Source organism: Anser brachyrhynchus (assembly GCF_964034855.1).
Source record: "Anser brachyrhynchus genome assembly, chromosome: 4".
In the NCBI taxonomy this organism is placed as follows: Eukaryota; Metazoa; Chordata; class Aves; order Anseriformes; family Anatidae; genus Anser; species Anser brachyrhynchus.
The window spans coordinates 51921144-51940075 of record NC_137698.1 but is presented as its reverse complement, the minus strand read 5'-3'; the positions used below and the strand labels follow the sequence as shown (position 1 = coordinate 51940075).

The 18932-nt window shown below is 35.3% G+C and overlaps 1 protein-coding gene across 13 annotated transcripts in view; it reads right to left on the bottom strand.

Annotated features, from left to right (window-relative positions):
* FRYL (FRY like transcription coactivator) overlaps positions 1–18932 on the bottom strand; it is a 171636-nt gene that overhangs the window by 63594 nt on the left and 89110 nt on the right. For 8 of the 13 annotated variants that reach the window (XM_080589906.1, XM_080589917.1, XM_080589913.1 and 5 more), the window contains 13 exons: positions 18281–18360; positions 17743–17823; positions 17146–17314; positions 16468–16560; positions 13888–13986; positions 12538–12639; positions 9475–9519; positions 6459–6562; positions 5735–5843; positions 3251–3337; positions 2451–2622; positions 1653–1785; positions 1302–1409 (listed from right to left, as the gene is read on the bottom strand). In XM_080589906.1, coding sequence (XP_080446032.1) covers positions 1302–1409; positions 1653–1785; positions 2451–2622; positions 3251–3337; positions 5735–5843; positions 6459–6562; positions 9475–9519; positions 12538–12639; positions 13888–13986; positions 16468–16560; positions 17146–17314; positions 17743–17823; positions 18281–18360 — 1382 coding nt within the window. The remainder of the gene's footprint in view (positions 1–1301; positions 1410–1652; positions 1786–2450; positions 2623–3250; positions 3338–5734; positions 5844–6458; positions 6563–9474; positions 9520–12537; positions 12640–13887; positions 13987–16467; positions 16561–17145; positions 17315–17742; positions 17824–18280; positions 18361–18932) is intronic. The other 5 variants (XM_080589907.1, XM_080589918.1, XM_080589908.1 and 2 more) reach the window with 1 other exon arrangement.

The following is an 18932-nucleotide window of genomic DNA, read 5'->3' as shown; positions in this document are numbered from 1 at the left end:
GTTTTAAACTAAAAGAGGGGAGATTTAGATTAGAGATTAGAAGGAAATTCTCAACTCAGAGGGTGGTGAGGCACTGGAAGAGGTTGCCCAGAGAAGCTCTGGATGCCCCATCCCTGGAGGTGTTCCAGACCAGGCAGGATGAGGCCCTGGGCAACCTGGTCTGGTGGGTGGCATCCCTGCCTATGGCAGCGAGGTTGGAACTAGATGGTCCTTAAGGTCCCTTCAGACCTGGGACATTCTATGATATTAGCATGCATCTGAGCAATCACCTTAGCACTCACTGTGCAGGTACCTTGTGATGTATGGTTTGTTTTCTTCAAATTAAAATCCAAAAGAACAGATTATTTTTGGAGATAAAGCAGCTTTAGATTGGATATGAGTAAAAGCTCACAAAAAAAAAAAAAACATCACATTCGCGTATACAGTTTAGAACTCTACCATAACTCAGCCTGTTATGGTAGAAGAAACATATCCAGTACTGTGTTATTAATACTTCTTGTCTTCTATGCCACTTTTGATATTGAAGAAAAAAGTGTTATAAAAACCTTCTTCTTGCACATCATTACTAAAGTTCATATACATATAACTCAATATACTATATACAAATGAGTTTGTAATTTCAAAACTAAAAGCTATTCTGTATTCCTACACCAAGACCTTTCCTACATTAAAAATAAAGAAAAAATAAAAGGAAGTTTTATTGCTCTAGTAATAAGCAAAGACTGCCTGTATGTACCACAACTACATATTCTTACTGAATGCTCAGATTACCCACCCGCAAACCTCTGGTCGACCATTTATCTCAACTACTTATTAGTAGTGATAAGGCACATTCAATTTAAAATGAGATAAGAGATGGAAGAACATGCATAGTGTTCTATGCAAAATGCAAAAAGGAAGCAGGTTACACAGACAGCATGAAAAAAAGTCTCCCATTAGTGTTTGTCTCATATTTTGGTAATGTCAGATAAGCACGCCTTTACAATAATTTGCAGTTTTATCAATAGGAAAAAAAATGACAGTAGTAACAAAATGATAAAACAAGTGTAAAAAATAAAACAATAGAAATACCTACTTTCCAGAAGTTTATCTCTAAAAACAAGTGCAAGATCCTCCAAGTTAAGTTTACCCTCCTGCTCCTCTAGCCAGTAATACCTGATCAACTGCTGAGGTAGAACAATAGGAGGAATAGATTCTGTATGCAGTGGACTCGCACTTTATATTGCACTGACAAACTCCCTGTTATACAAATAGCTTTTAAAAAGAAGCATTCACTACGAGCAGAATTTCATTTCCCTTACCTTGCAAGCAATTCAATGAGGTCAGTCCTGCTCATGCCGTCTGGAATCAGTCTTGGGATAGCAGCAACACAAGTTCTGAACAAATCGATCTTAGGTTTTCTTTCACCCCTACAAAACCAGTTTATAATCAACAAAACAACAGGAAAATCTACGTCAGTATACCACAAACATTTTCAATCTTATGTCAAAACTAAAAAAACAACTGAAAGTTTTTAGCATTAACTAATGAAATTAGCCTTAATTTAATATTCAAGTAAAAAGCCAACATGTGTAATGTATTAATGATGGCCTCTGAAACCACATAAATATAATATAACTATGACAATGAAAATACCGTAATTTTATACATACGTAATCATGTCTTCAGGTTCTTTATTGGACATCTGCACACTAGTCATGCACATGGGTCTTCCAACTTCTTTGTCCAAATGCCTAAGAATGCTGTCCAGCGCTTTTCTGACTTGAGGATAGTATATTGACATTCCTGAAATGGCAAAGAGTTCCGATAACCTCTTTCACTCTTTCATGTTCTCATTTAATTTTTACATTTTTATTAAAATATCTGCCACATTCAGCTTGGGACAAATTTCTTATTGTACAGAAGATGACATGAAACACGCTTTAAGTATCAAAAGAAAAAAAAAGCATATTAAATGAGCAGTAGGAGGCATTGTATGAATGTAGAAGTTTCTTTCAGGAAGAACATAAACATGGAAATAATCATTAGTTGCTTTTTTCCGTTCTGAGCATTTTAGTTCTAGGTTGAAACAGTCCCTTAGAGACAACTACCTCATCTGCACAAGATCAACAGAGCAAAGGGATCAAAAATGTCTTACTCCACTTCAGCTGTGTTTTGAGACATTCTAGAGTGCCATCAAGGGAACAAAAATTGCCACGCTAATTACCACAGTAATTGCACTCAGTCTTCTATGTGCTAATTTGGCTGTGCAAAACATATTTTAAAAAAGCCAAGGATCCTTTTATATACACCAGAAGTTCAATATTGCGTAGCAGCCCTCTCTAAAGAATCATGTTAAAACATACTACCATTACATTCTCACTAAGAATTAAAATAAATACAGAAATGAAGTTACGCAGATGTGCTCTTTGAGAATAACTGAGAACTTACCACAAAAGACTATAACATACCTATAACTTTTGCTTCCTCATCTGTCAGAGTTTTATTAAGAAAGATTTTCTTCACACGCAGAGTATTTCCTGAGGGAAGAACAACTCCTGTTGTTGGCATTGGTGGTTCACCATCTTTCTGCTGCAGACTATCTGCTATGACAAGGAAGACTCTGAGGCCTATATTCATTCTCTACAAAAGCAGCCAAGGGAAGAAAAAGGAAGTAAAAAACAGAAGGAATTATAACATTAAAATAACACAGATGAGACAAACGCAATTTGCATTTTCCCTTTTTAAGCAAACAGTATTAGTAGGACAGACATTATTTAAAATGTTACATATCAGGATAACGAAAGTATCAAGAATAAAATTTAAGCCTCAAGTGCCTCCCCATAACTCTGATTCCAGTTAACTGAATTGGCATGGACAAATATACTGGATGTTTTACAGTACACAGAACTAAAGGACTCAATATGAATATTGAGAATGATACACTGAAGACAGGCATTGTCTCATCTACTAAACTGGGTCCTGAACTTTAAGAAGCCATTAGGACTTCCCTGAAAAAAAGGCTTTTTGGTTATACTGTAAGAAATACTCACAAATACTGAATTTATAGTTGAAATGAGTCTAAACAGCAGTAGTTATTAGCTTACTAACCAGAAATGAAACACCAATTGTATGCAACTGCAATTACTTTAGTTTTATCCCCTTTTGATATTTCAAGCTTTCAAAACAGCTTGAAAATAGCTAACCACACTCCCAAAAATTTGCCCCAACACTCTGTTCTCAGTGCATGCAAAGAATAAGCTTATTTTACCTCTGGATTAATAGTAAAGGTTTTAGGTGATTTTCCAACACTAAGAAGATCAAATATTATTTCTTTCATTGCAAAATCCAAACGTTCCTATAAAGGAAAAAAGACTGATATGATCATCTTGTTTCTGTTAGTATGCATAGTTTAATTTATGCTTCATTGGTACCGGGTATTATGTCTTAAAAGTTTTTTAAAAAATAATAAAAAAATCCCTCCAATTTATTCTTATGAATTAATACTCCTTTTAAAATATAGTACCGTTCAACAGTCTTTAATATAATACATTAAACAAAAACCCAAAATACATCATGGTAACATTATCAGACTGGTAAAAGCCCACGAGTTAGGAAATGGATCAAATAAGGTTGCCTTTGCAACCTCAGATTAGCTCCTTTTTGCATTATGATTCAGGTTTTCTTTGAATGGTTATATACTATGTTTACATGCAGTTTCAATCCATTTCAATTCAAGAGATGCCAACTGAAAAAACTGTATAAAATTGACATATCAATTTTTTGTTGTTATTATTATTTTTTAATGAATTTGGTTCAATCCTTGAAGTTCAGAAATGTACCACATATGCTAGAAAGAAAAATAAAACAACCCAGTCTGATATATAAGACAATTGAACATTCCCTTGAAAAGTACATTTTATTCCTGCTTCTGTTAGGTAGCTCGTACAGCTGATGACAGTTGAGTTAGTTAAATAAAGTTTTCACAGTAGGTTACTAATTACATCTACTTCAGCCTGAGAATGCCTGATTTCAGTCCCTGGGATCTCATTAGTGTAAGTGCCAAGTTGAAAACCCTGGTTGTCTTACAAAATTTTATCTAGTTTGGAAGAAACCTGCACCAAAAAACAGGAACTTCAGCATTTACTTTCTGCTGAACTTCAGGTCTCCAGCTGTTTAACACGTGAAAAAAAAACATACCAAACACTTAAAAGCATTCAGAAACTAGAATGAGAGGGGCAACAGGAGAATTCACCATGAAATCGTGTACTCAGAACAGAAACTTTTGGTAATAAGGTAAATAAAGTATAGGCTTTTACAGTAAGGCTGAAGCAACGAACATCTACTAATTAAGAGCACTCTATTTCACTTTCTGGATTTTCTCTGAATTTTACAGCAAAACAATGGTGAACAGGACTAATAAGAAGCATCTTGACTTTCCCAATAATCTGTTCCAGTTTCATTTTATACCCAGTTCATTCACTAGCCTCCTGTTGAAATTTGGGTATGTGCCCATTGATTCCAACAATTAGCTTTTCTGTCTAGGCAGTACCCATTATCCCATCCAACAGCTTCCAGTTCCTACTCGTTTTTCAAGGTCTTTATCCCAATGTATCTTCCCAATTTCAATTCAGCTTTATTTTTTGCTTCCTTCTTTCTCCATTTAAGTCAGTTTGTTTAATATTCTTTCTGTTGCAAACCATGCAGTAAGGAAACAGAAGACAGATGGTCTTTCTTTGGTCCCAGGTGCCGTGGTGCACATCAGTATGACAGACAGAAATCATGAGAGATTTTAGGGAAGAGTTTTGTTTAGTTTCTGAAGCAAGTAGCCAAAACACAGATCAGATGGAAACTCTAAATTTAAATCACAAAACCCCAGTCTCTACTGAGAGCTTGCAATGTTTTTTTTCAGACACTTATGAGTTCTTTAACGTTCTTAAATTTCATGATACTCAAGAAGTCAAACAATTTTTTCAGCTCATCCCCTGACACAGTTGAGCCATCTTATTTTAAAAAATTGCTGCACAACTCTGCTCACGTTGAACATGTTTCTTGAAATAAGCTGAACTGTACTGAAAGGCTTAAAGATTTGATAATTAAGAAGAGGAACCCTAGCAAACAAATACAGATTGTGATGTGTGTTGCGATGTGTGTTTTTTCTGTGTGAACAGCCGCAGATCATTTTGGAAGCTGAAGCACAGACAAGCTATCTATAAGATGGGAAAACTTAATCTATAAGGTTATAGATGAGTAAGTATTGTATCCTGAGAGATCACATCCTGCATACTAGGACAGCAGAAGCACCCAAAATAATACCAATCATAATGCAATACAAACTACAAACTAATGCAAACACTGCATACTTTTCTTGTCTATAGAAACTAAACTCCACGCTAAATAATAGTATCTGGATATTACTGTTCAGATGCTATTCTATTATAATATATTTATAAGAGACAAATAGTACTTATATTATTGTATTATATATATGTACACATGCCCAAGGCACAGCAATACAAATGTAAATACTAATCATAATATTCATAAACAAGTTACTGAAGCTTAGGGAAAATAGTTTTGTGACTAGTAGAAATGAATTAGTCATTCCATTCTTTACATATATTTGGGGAAGTTTTATTCAATATATAAAACCGTTATAATGCAGTACAAATATTTAAAAAAATAACCTTTAATTTATATTTCTTCCAAATAATGTTCATACTATTCTCATACCTCTACCTAGACATATTCTTACCTGAGCAATGAACTGAATAATCTTCACAAATATATTCAGAGGTGTGTCTCGTGGGACCACACTACGTGATCCTTTTGGAAAAAGTGCTGATACAATGCTCATGAGACGACTACAAGAATTGAAAAATAAATATAAGTAGTCAAAACATTGTTTTAAAAGTAACTTTTTCTAATAGCATAGATGTTACAATTCAAACCTAGAAGGAGTGTGAGAGTTACTACTACATAACACAGAAGCATATGACAGGTACAGCCCTCCGTTGTCGCAGGGAACACTATAATGGGTTCATTTATAAAGTGACTAAGATCCTACTTTGTAATTCCTCCTGTAGGAGGAAGAGCAAAATTTGAATGACTATTCCAAATTCTCATTACACTAATTATTAAATCCAAATCTTATCATTTCTGGACTATACTTAGTGATGGTCACTTCACACCCTAGTTGTTCTGGTACCATTATTGCCTTTTAACTAAATTTCCCATTTCTTATCTCTCCATTCAGTTCTGTCATCACATATATAAAAAGACAACTGCAGATTGTCTTCCTTCTCCTGTTCAAACTAAACAGGTTTTCTTGGTTTTCTCTGTTAAGATGTAGTCTTTGTTTCCCTATTTACCCAACAAGCCCATCCCCAAGGTGGCTTCAAGATCTTTTTTAATGTCACTAGGAAAACAAAACAAAACAAAACCAGCATAATTTACAATCCCTTGCACAATGAACTTACCTTTGAGTTACAGTGTTGCTTTCACATTTTATTCTAATAACATAAACCCACAATAACCTATACAAAGATTCCAGTGCAACTCGGGACATTTTGGGATCTTTATTCTGTAAAATAAATGAAAAATACAGTTACTGTTATTTGCAAGACATTCAGAAAATTCTACTATTAATTACTCTTCTGACTTTTGAGGATATTTTTTGTAACAATGAAAGCTGCTGTATTTAATACTGACTACATGTTTTAATGTGTATCCATAAAACCAACTTTATATCACATATTTCCAATACTATTTAAATATTTAACCAATAACTTGAGATTATTTTATAAGTCTCTCACTCTGAAAGCAAAGCATTAACTAACAAGCAGCAATTTCTTGAGATGAATAACAAGAGTGTACTGCCTGAAAGAACTTCATTAGAAAGCCATCGGGTAATGGATGCCTACTTTATGGCAAACTTATACTTTGTCTAAAACATGGGAATAGCTGCTTTGGATCAGGCACAAAGTCCATTTAAGTCCAGTATTCAGTTCACGACAGCAGACAGTAGCAGGTGCAGAAGAAAAAGAGTGCAGGGCAAGCATTACTGAATTATGTGTTGTATGAAGTTCTTTTTTGTCCAAAAGCTATTTCTAGGAGCTTAGCTTTGCTCCTCCTAGCTCTTATGTTGTACAAAACAGTGAGTGACCGTAATGCTTGTCATACCAGCTCCAGCAGTCCCTTTTCCAGCTGAGGATTCTGACTGCATTTATAATCTTGAAGTATTCAATGGGACTCTTGGAACTGGCTTATATTAGCCAATATTGGCTCGTATTAGCTTACGAGCAGAATAAATTACTCCCAGTTGGCACCTTTTCGGCATTGTCTCAGTTAAGAAAAAAAAAAAAACAATTCTTCCCCATATCTAGCTAAGTCTTGTTTCAAGGCACATTTCTGCCTGATGGCTTGAACCAACTAATTTCACGTTTGTGTGGCCTCAACCACAAGCCAATGAATCAGAACAGCACTGCTACACTGTCCTCCTGGGACAAGTAGAGTGCAATCTCACAACGGGTGTAAGTGGATCTAAGACACAGTACCATGGGAAAAGGATGTTCTCATCTTTGTTTCCTCCTCAGCAGGCCCACTGCCCCCTCTGCATTGACTCAAGCAGTAAGAAAGTCCAGCTCACATCAGTAAGCTAATTCAAGTCATTTCATGGCTCTACCTGTGCAACAGCCTATCCAAAGAGAGTAACTTGGATGGCTTTAACACGGGTGGGTCAGGACTGTTGGTTTTGGCAGTAGCTTACTTCAAGAAAGAAAAAATGCCCATCACAAAATCGCAGAGGCCACAGTGGGCCTTCACAGACAACATATGTGATTGTTTATCAGAATATCAGAATTAGTCTAAGACAGTGATAACGCTGGTCTACCCTTCTTTTCGCATACATCAGTGGGTTCCTACCATCACCCTTGAATTACGGCATGTGCAACTAGGCAGCGGGTAAACACAGGAAGGTGATATAAACAAAATCTAAACAGTGTAAAAGTGCACCTGCTCCTGGTTAATATTCAGACAGGTGAGGTTTTACTACCCAGTTAATGTACCAGCACCGCTATTGCAAGGAAGCCGCAAATGCTCGCTCAAAACTGTAGGAGAGGGAGAGATTGTGATAGTTTTGATTTCAATCAACCTAAACTATCAAAACCCAATGACACTATTACTTATCTAATCTACAGGCCAACAGTTCTTGGTGTTTGAAGTAGTATTATGAATTCATCGGCACATACATTATCAAAGTCCAAAATGCAGTCTCCACAACTTTTATTAATTGTAACCTACTTGAGTGATGCTCTGGTTTTCTTATATCTGGTATTCCAAAGGGGAGATTAACTTAGAGGTCCAAAAGAAAACCAAAATTAAAGTGTTTTTTTTTCTTCTTTTTTTTAAGTGGAACAATATTATAAATACAGCAGTACTTTTAATTTCTTAAGCATTGAAAAATTCCATTATGTCTTCCTATAACTAGGAACAAAACAAGCTAGAAGAAAATGACTTTTTTGGTCTAATTATAGCACACTTCTTGTATACCTGCTGTTAGCATGTCAGTATTTCCTTTTCTCTTTGAGACTGCTGCATCTAGAGTTCAGTATATATGCCTATATAATCCCCCAACCTGCCTGTATTTCAGCCCATTTAGCTGATGCATGATAAATTTTCAAGCACTCTGGTTTTTGTTTATTTGTTTTCTTCCCCAAACACAGTTCTGTTTCACATCCTAAAACTCGTAAAATGGATAAATTATATCAGCAGACTATGGAATACACTTTCAAGAACTGTATCTCTGTTACAAAACAAAATCAGAGCAAATCTACAATGGTCTTACATGACACATTAAGACGAGTCAATGAAACATATCTCAGTGAAGGCAAGGAACAAAATAGCATTTTTTCCATGTTAGTCAAATGTAGTCACTTACTGAAGAAAGTACTTTTTAATACTGATGTTAAACTTTTCTTCTGTTCTGAACTAAAACAATTTCTACTTTTTAAAACCTGCAAAACCAACAGTGTAAAAGTCTTTCAAGTTAGTGCACTGCAAGTTGTTATAATAAATCAGTTTCACATTTTTTAATTGTGAAAATGTTTTCAAGTTTGCTCGCATGCAAAACATTTTTTGGAATAAATTAACAGAAAATAATATATGTACATCTGAATAGGTAATTTACTACCAGTGGAAACATGCATTGCTGTTCAAGGAAACCAGCTGCGACATTGATATTCAACCTTACAAGGACACATTTTCACCCTCTAGGACAAACTGATATTATTTTCTGATCTTTCTCCTTTACTCTCTACCAAGAAAAAAAAGATCTTTGAAACATTAGTTATTCTTTGTCCTATGGCTTCTTAACAGTACTTCAAGCATTTTTACAGAGAAAGGAAAGCACAAAATACATTGATTAACATAAAAAAACACATTATTTACATGAGACAAAGCAATGTTTCACTGAGTTGTAACAACATATTAACTCACCTGCAGTGTTTCTATTTGTTTTCTGATACTGTTGTTAGATGGCATCTAAATAAAGCAACGTGAGACAGCAAAACATAACAAACATGAGAATGGGAGGCACATGCATGTTAGATGAAAAAAGCACAAAAACAACAGATAGCTGTACAGTAAGGACTCTATTCAGTAGAAATACTATAGTGGCAAAAAACTTTCCTCCAGCTTTCAAGGTTTTGTGGTAACAGATGCTAAGTTTAAACTAACCAAAAACTCTTCTACCGAACAGTGGTGCAGAATGATAGACACTTTTCCCTTCCACTTCAGCAGCTTTCCTATATGTTCCTTCCTCTCCCCATAACAAGTGGTAAGGATACCATTGCTCATCTCCATTCAAGAATCAGTTTTCACAGATTCACTGAATGGCCGAGGTTGGAAGGGACCTCTAAAGATCATCCAGTCCAACCTCTCACTGAGCAAGATCGCCTAGAGCACGTTACGCAGGATGGCATCCAGGCAGGTTTTGAATATCTCCAGAGAAAGAGACTTCACAACCTCTCTGGGCAACCTGTTCCAGTGCTCCGTCACCCTCACAGTAAAGAAGTGCCCTCTCATATTCGGCCAGAACTTCCTGTGCTTCAGTTTGTGTCCAAAACTGAACTTTCTGGCAAATCTGCTAAGATTACCTTATCTAAATACTGGTTAGAAAAGTAGGCAAAACATTTTTACAATACTGACCAGTGTCACCATCTGTTACACTTCAGTGTGTGAAGAAACACTCTGCTGAGCTCAAAGCTACGATGACAACCCAGCTACTACACGGGTCAAGGCCATCTATGCGTACTCCAAGGGTACTCCCTTTGGTAGACTCCAGGTCTAAACCAGCTCTTACTACTAACTTAACTGCTATTTGCGTTGGTCCACACCCGGACGTAATAATCCTTCCTCATAGCAGTAATACCAAGAATGAAAAAGGGAAACAAAAACAACCAACCATCCTAACAAAAATCATAGCCTGCCTTCTTTAAGAAAGGCTAGGATGTTTTCTCTGCAGACTAAGTCTGCTTTAAGGATAACTAGAAGCAGTACGTGCTGAAACCACGTGCAAATGGCTTATAAGGACAATAAATCTTGCTAGTACTGGATCAGGATTCAGATGACAATGTATCTACAGTTGTCAAATGAAATAACTGCACTGAAATACGGCAGGATAAGGTAGGCTGTGACCACAGCATGCATTGGTTACTACGGAGGAACTGTCAAGGTGCGAGCTTTCACCTCACAGCAAATGGGAGATCAGTGGCAAGCTTAATTCCCTGCCACTGGAGTGTGGCCACACAGCATCCATTGCTAGGCAAAAGTTTGCACTTGGCCGTCAGCAGGGAATAAGCTGAGCACCACGAATCCATGGCCTACGTCACCTCTTGCTACTGGGCCTATGCTCTTCATAAGAGTGTTCCTGTGACAAGAGTCTAGGTCCTGCCATTGCTGCAGCCCTCAATTTGTCAGGTATCCCTCCATGTGTTAAGGCTGGATGAAACTTATTAGTAAATTAAAGCATTTCCAATAACTCTCAGTGTTACTTTATTAAATAGCATCAAAGACACTAGAGATGATGGGTTTGGAAACCTTGTGCGTTTTATATATTTAAGTAACTGCAAATAAAATAACTTTGGTCACTAGGAGATCAGGAAATAAAATGGGGAAAGGGAAATCTAAAAGACCAAACTGCTGTGAAATTCAGATTTACAAATTAATGAGATTACTTATTACAGATTGCATGCATTTAATTAGCTTCAGAAACAAAGGAACACATTCATTCACAAGACATAGGAGGACAGTTGGGGTGGATTTTTGAAGATTAACCTCAAGCTAGGCAACCCCCCACCCCACCCCAAAAAAAAGTATTTGGTGGACCAGATTAAATCAAGCCATTAAAATATCCTATCTCATTGATGGCACAGAAACAAGACACTGAAAATTCTGAGTTGCAGAAATTCACATATAAAATTTCTGCTGAATAGAGCCTTACAGTAAATGTGTTAAGCTGTTAGTGGTTAACAAAACTAAGTAAAATATAAAATGCATGCTCAGGAACTACCAGTTGAACTCACTGGCATTTATACTTTTAATACATCCATTATCAGCAATGGATATTAAGCCAGAAAAATGCAGCTCCTAGACTGTAAGATTTTTTTAAAAGCTTTTAAAAACAAAGGAAGCCTCCACAAGCAAAATAAACAGCAAAATAAATAATAATAATAAAAAAGCAAACAAGGCAAACATTGCAAAAGAACTGCCAATGTTAGATGAAAAATATACAAAAACCCAACAAGCAACAGAAAAGTGTGAAAGATGTCATGAAAACAAAATTACTCTTGAAAAAGCAATCCAAGCAGCTAAGCCTGTTCCCTCAGACTACATGCTGGTTTACATATATTCCTAATAAGCTTCGGAACTGTCACTCATACCTAACCAGAATGAATATTGTGGATCAAAGAAAGTATTAAAATCATCAAAATCAATACATCAGGCAAAATCATGAACTATGTTAATCAAAATTAAGGAGAGAAAGTGTACAATTAATACTATAAGAAATTCACAGAAACAAATCCCTGATTTCTAAGCACCACAATCTCTGCGTTTTGTCAATCATAGTACGTTTACAATGCTATCAAATCAAGCCACAAGTTAAAAGACACTGTAATTTTTATTTGGATACCTATCAGAGGCTGTATGTATTATTTCTTTTCTGGAGTACAGATTTACTTTCTATTCCTTCAGTAAGTAAAGAGGTGAGACAAATTTTTTTCTCACATGTAATCTTCACATGCAGAATTACAGTTTGTACTTCCTCTAGCATAAAATTGCATTTATCAGCAGATATCTCTGCAGATATCTATTTCCAGCATTATATAAAATCATAAGAATTTTAGTACTAATGGAGACAATTAACTGTTTTTAAAAAATTACAGTGTCCTTTTAAAAACAGCCAAATATTTGTTGTTTATTTGGCACTAGAACAGTGACAACATATTGGAATAAATGCTACCGATTTGCAACAGTTTCTGATTTGAAAAGAATTCTTACCTTTAGATGTGACAAACAGTTCTGCAGGAAAACGTGCCAGTTATTTAAAAAAAACTGTTTCTGACTGACACACAACAGGCAGGTGATCAATGGATACAAAGCCTACGAGTAGGGGGGAAAAAGAATTGATCAAATTGCTCTTCACATACCTCCCAAGTCTTGTACATCGAGAATGAGACACAGTTCGTTCTTGTCTCAGGTTCTCACAGCAACTAGGACTGGTCTCCAGTTTAGCACTGTGCCATAGCCTTTCTTTCCCCTGCACTAGGACATGCCTGCCAGCCCGGACTGGCTGGTATACGCTAAGTGCTGCACAGCTCATGGTATTAGCACAGGGCCAGGGCAATGGGACTACGGCGGAACTCATCTCCTAGCAAGGCCTGATCTCAAACAAAGACTGCTGGCAGACCTCGCCCTTCTTACAATATTTGCTCTTTCCCTGTAATCAGATCATTCATTTCATGGGGTCTTAAGTGCTGGGAGATGGAACTACCTTTGCGGGGGGGGGGGGGGGGGGGGGGGGGCTGAACAAAACAATCAACTCAGTTGATTACGATGCAGACTTAAGGTTGTCAGAAATTTTACTGCTCCTCAAAGTCTATTTTTATTAAGTAACAAAACCTGTCTAATAAAATCTGTGAATATGCAAACTCGGGCGATTTTGATTTGCTTTATTTACATAAGATATGTTTAAATACCAGATTTTTAAGAAATACAAGATGGTGATTAATACCAGATCTGACTGCAGATTACCTTTTTGTGGAATAAAAATTATAGAAAGAAGACAAGTAGGTAACTTGTAATATTGATGTAGAAAAGCTTCTGAATTCATAAATAGAACTGTGAATCCTAACATCAACTATTTTATTCTTATATAATGAGTTTAACCATATACAATAATGTATGCTTTATATGCCAAAAAAAAACAAAGTATACCAGGAAGGGAGAAAACAGGCAGAATAGGGCTACTAACAGGCTCTATTTTGCTGGAAAAGTCCTGCATGCTGCTTCTATCTTTTAATTAAACATGATTTAAATATACAGACTCCCTGAACGTAAGTTCTTATTAGAAGAGACATTAGGTTAAATAACTATGCTAAAACCATCTAAAATAAGAACAAATATCTATTTCAAGACAACCTCACAAGTGGGATAACAGAGCACATGGCTTGCACAAAAAATAGATCAAAATTAGAGCAAAAGCAATATACACAGTGTGAATTGAACTGTACTTGAACTGAGGAGTTAAGATTTAAATGAATACAGCTGTTTGGTTTTCTTAAGATAATGCACTAGCTTAAAAGCCTAAGATGAGCAAAATGGAGAAGTTGAAATATTTCTTTAAAATACCAGCGAATGCTTCTTTCTTGAACTCAAGTCAAAGGTAGTCTGATAAAGCATCTCCACAAAATTTTTCAAACATGGCACATTCACTTCATTTTTAACAGCCTATTAAAAAAAATACACACATAAATTGGTTTAAAATTTCATGAAGAAGGCAGTAAAAATACACAGTAAGACATCCATGAATTTAAGAATGTTTAAAAGTTAAATTTCATGTTGGATAAGTATTTGACTGTTATCTGTCTGAAATATAAACAGAAACGTAATGAATCATGTCATATACTACAACCACACAGGTGAAAAAGTAATTAAAAAAAACATAAACCACTATTTTTAAAATATGGTCTGCGTTCCATAAATAAAGAAAAGTAAGTAAAGTATATGTCACCAACTAAGAAATAAGAAGGGCACTGAAACCCTTAAAAAGTGTAATTTCATGTATTTCATAAATAATATCCGTAACTTTTTCACTGATCCCTTTTCCGCTGATACACTTTTCTTTTGTATTCCCCAGTTCTGAAAGCTAGAAGCTTAAAGGAAAACAGACGCAGGATTTCCAGCTAATCAATAATATAAGTGGTCTTTCTTCAGCTTTCATAATAAATGGAAGAGATGCATACACTCCTATACCTTTTTAAATCAATCTGTCCTTCCATGCAAAATAGCCTTCCCTTCACAAACCACACAGCTACCTTCTTCATTAAACCCCTCCCTCCAAGTCCATTAGCATTGTCTCTGGATACCCCTGATAATCAATTTAAATGTAATTTTGAATGTAGTGCTTTATACAGTTTTGTTTTCCTAGAAGATATCTTTTTTAAAAGTATGCAAGGTGAAGAACATGCATTACAGCAGAAGCAATCATACTTCCCCTAATTTTCTATTTTTTGAAAAAAGAACCTGAAAGGTAAAACTGATTTTCCTATTTCCTTACTCTTTCCAATATAATTTAGTTTTTTACTATTGAAACAGGAGTTATTAAAACATATATCATGTCCATCTTTCTTAGAACACTAGAATATTCATGATACATACACATAAAAAATTGCATGTAATATCTCTGTAATTTGTGAAAACCCAAAAAGGAAGAACTGAGAAAGTATTTATATTTGAACCCAATTCCTAAATGTCCCCAAACTATTACTCTTTTGCTATTCTTAAGCTCTATGTTGTTCTGTACCCCCTAGCTCCACATGAGAAATTAGTTGTTGCCACCATCACATTCCTGCTTTTGGATATAACCTTGGGCTTATAGACCAGCCTTATCATCCGCAGTGGAAAATATTCAGTCATCCATTACACCTGCAGGCTTCTAATCAGGTCATATTTTTAAAAATGCCTGAATGACTAAGCAAGAGAATGACAGTAAAGAAGCAATAGTGCTGAAACCCAATAGCTTACTCACTAAAGTGATTTTCTGTACCCAAGATACAGCAAATCCAGATTCAGTTCTTTCATCTTCTTCAAAAAAGATTCAAACTTGCATCCTACGTCTTCCAAGAGAATGACTAAACCTCTCAACTCTATTTCCATCCAGGATGGGGTTCTCAGCTTCTGTTTAAGAAGCTCCATTTGTATGGAGTGATTAAAGATTCAATGAGTCAGAAAGATTAAGAGTCCCTCACCAAATGCTTAAAGCACTGACTCAACCCATATTTGTAGGAAGTGATCCACAGATCGCCACAAACACACAAACATTCTGCACTGCTGCTGAGTGTCACAACCAAGCAGTTCCAATTCCCAAACACTGCTTCTGCCTAATTAATGCATGTGCGTTTTTTACTATTTAAATTACGAATTTTTAAACTAATAATCGTACCTACCTAAATATGCTAACTACTTTTACTATTCACCCCCCACTCCACCTGCAAAGTAACTTTGGAATTCCAAGTGAAAAATACCATTTACTTCTTAACAGGACAGCTGATTTTTCTCTAGGACAGAGCAGAAATATGTCCAGGTGAAATCAAGACTTGACTCAATATACAGCTAATCTACCTCTCTGTGGTAATGCTTTAAAATGAATGACTGTATCCCTTCTAATCTTTTTCAGTAGTTCCAAAGTTAAGAAATCTAGAGAGAGAAATGTATCCCTGCAGCTCAAGACAAGACAGATATATTTGAAAGAGAAATAGAGGTCAGAGATATTCTCCTATACTAGTTTTTTTCTTCTTGAATAATAGTTCACACTCTCCCTGACTATAAAAACATTACATATCTCAGTTTATTCTAGAAGGACCTTACAGGTTTCAGCTAATAAAGAAAGTCAATGGGACTAAAATAAAATAATAACAAAAATTTTAAACACAGGGGAATCCTGTCTTTTAGAACATATAAAAGATTACATAGTGCTGTGGTGATTTATGGGGTCTAGAAAACAGTGTTAAAAGGTTCTGAAAAAAGTTGGGAAACTAATATGCAAATCATACTTACACATTTCCCTTCAAAAGGTTATGTAAGTGCTTGTAATTTGCTTAATAGCATTTTAAAACACGTAAAATACAATGTAATGGGTAATCATTGGAAGCAATTTTAACAATGAGAGTTTAACTGTACGTGAGGGAAGTGGAAGAAGAAAATACTTACAGCAGCCACAGGGATGAGAATTTCCACAAACAAACCAGCAAGTGCATGTTTTATATCTTTATCTTTTACTTCCAGGAAGTATTGAGCACATTCCTTTGTGATGAAGCATTAAAAAAAAGATTTAAAAAATAAGAAAGACTTAGAAATGTCACTGTACCATAAATACCCCTAACAGTATCACAGTAATTACTAGGTCAAATTTTAAAAATACAATGTGTTTTAGTTAGACTTAATTAAGGGGGGGGGGGGGAACATCTGAAATACCAGATGATAGGTTTTTTCCTACTAAAATTAAAAATATATATAATGCACGTTTTTTCCTCAGATTATTCTCGTTTCCAAAAGTAAATGCTTATCTTATACTGAAATTATTAGAACGTAGTATTTTACATTTTTATATACTCATATTAATTTTCAACATGACAATGATACAAAGACACAAAGACAATTTTACAGGGAAATAAATATCCATACAGATGTACGCACACTCCACTATAGGAAACCGACGACTCCGTGCACAAACTAAAGTACCCATGCATGTGTTAGTCTTCTCAGGACTAATATAGATGTAAATATAATTTCATGTATTATGGTTTTGCCAAATTATTGGGACAACTGAGAATGGGTTCTCAACAACCAAAACAATGCTTATTTCAGTTTGCTATGATGTTCATTTACCTGCATGAACTGAAACGATGCTTCAAAATCCTCCACAGGATACATCTTTACCCGAAAAAACTTCATTCCCATAATCAAACTGATGATACTTTGTACTACATGGGGACTCTGTTCTTTTTGCCGCAGTTCTTTTAATTCGGTGACAAACTTTTTCCTAACAGCTTGAAACCTGAACAAGGGATATCAATAGCAATTAGTTGCATTTTTAGTTACTTTTACATTATGTCTTCATTTTTGAACTGACGTCTTTATGCTGTTAATGATAACGGCACCTACAGTAAACAAAACACAAGCAAGATGAACCCTGATATTTAAAAGCTAGGCATTTAAGAGTGTCTATGATGATTAGCACATTAGAATACACTTGTTAACAGAACAACTATTGACTGATAGCAAGCCTCCTTTCCCTGCACCTACAGACTTACAGCAAAGCAGTTCAGTTTTGTACTGAAGATTATTCCTTGATTTGTTCAAATTATTGTGTTGGAAAGTGAGGAGGACATGTCAGAGCACACTAAGTATTAGTTACTGGGGCCATTAATAAATGCTGCTGTATTAAATATTTCTTAAGTCTAGAGTCATTTTTCCTGAACTTACTTTGATTGAGCAAGAACTCCTGTCACTTCTGCATATAAGTCTGCAATAATATGCACATTCCCAGTGTTGGTTCCTGAATACCTGAAAGAAAAGAAAAAAAAAGGCCACAGGTGTCAAATATATCCTTGTTCTTCTAAACCCCAAGAGCGTTCACAAATACAAACAGAAAGGTAACATTCCATATCATGGAGCATAACCACAAAAACAATGAAAGTCAAGCACAAAATGCATGAGTAACATTTAAAAGGGTGCAAATTTGTTGAGCAGACATACACTGCATAGGAAGTTTACAATTGTTATCTAACCTCAGACCTCTTTTCTGTGTCTGGTTGGCTATGCAAACCATTCTACACAAAATAAACTCTATTATATTGAACACAGCTATGCTCTTTCAAGATATGTTTTCAGTTTTAAGACCACTGTTCTTCTACAGTATTATCACCAATGTGTTACATGGGAAGTAATCAAAGGAGAACAATCATCACAGTGAAGCACAGGCTGATAATACATACGTTTAAAGAATACAGATGAAACTTACCCTTCCTTATGTTTAAAGTGCTTAAAAGCCAAGTTTAGAACTTCATGTACTAAAGGATCTGGCACTGGATGAACAGGTATCTGAAATAAAAATATTATTTACAGGTATGTAAATATGCATATGTGTGTGTATGAAGTACATAAACAGTACCGCATGTTGCCCTGTAGAAATATTTCCTACCCTTGCCAAAGGACAAATCCTCTGCTGGCATATAATGTCAATTTAATTCTGCAAGATATGAACATTTACACAACCTGAAGATCTAAAAATTTAAGCAATGCTACATATCGCCAAAAATATTGAATTTACTTGTATGTATTAATAGTCTCTTAAATTATTTTGCATGCTGGCTTTTAGTGACTAAATTCATAATGAAATAAACATCTAATAGCAATCTAAACACTATGAGTTTGTTATTAAAATTTATCAGACTATGTTAATATCTTGATCAGCATCTTTCCATACTTTCTACCTTGTGTGGTATTTATTACAGATTTATTACAATTATTACAGATTTAACATCAAAATGCAATTAATCACTTATAAAGGAAGACAAAACCAAAAAATAAGAATGCAGAAGAAGTGATCATGTCAATTTAACACTTTCTGCAAATATAAGTAGCACAAACATAAAAATCTTCCTAACACTAAG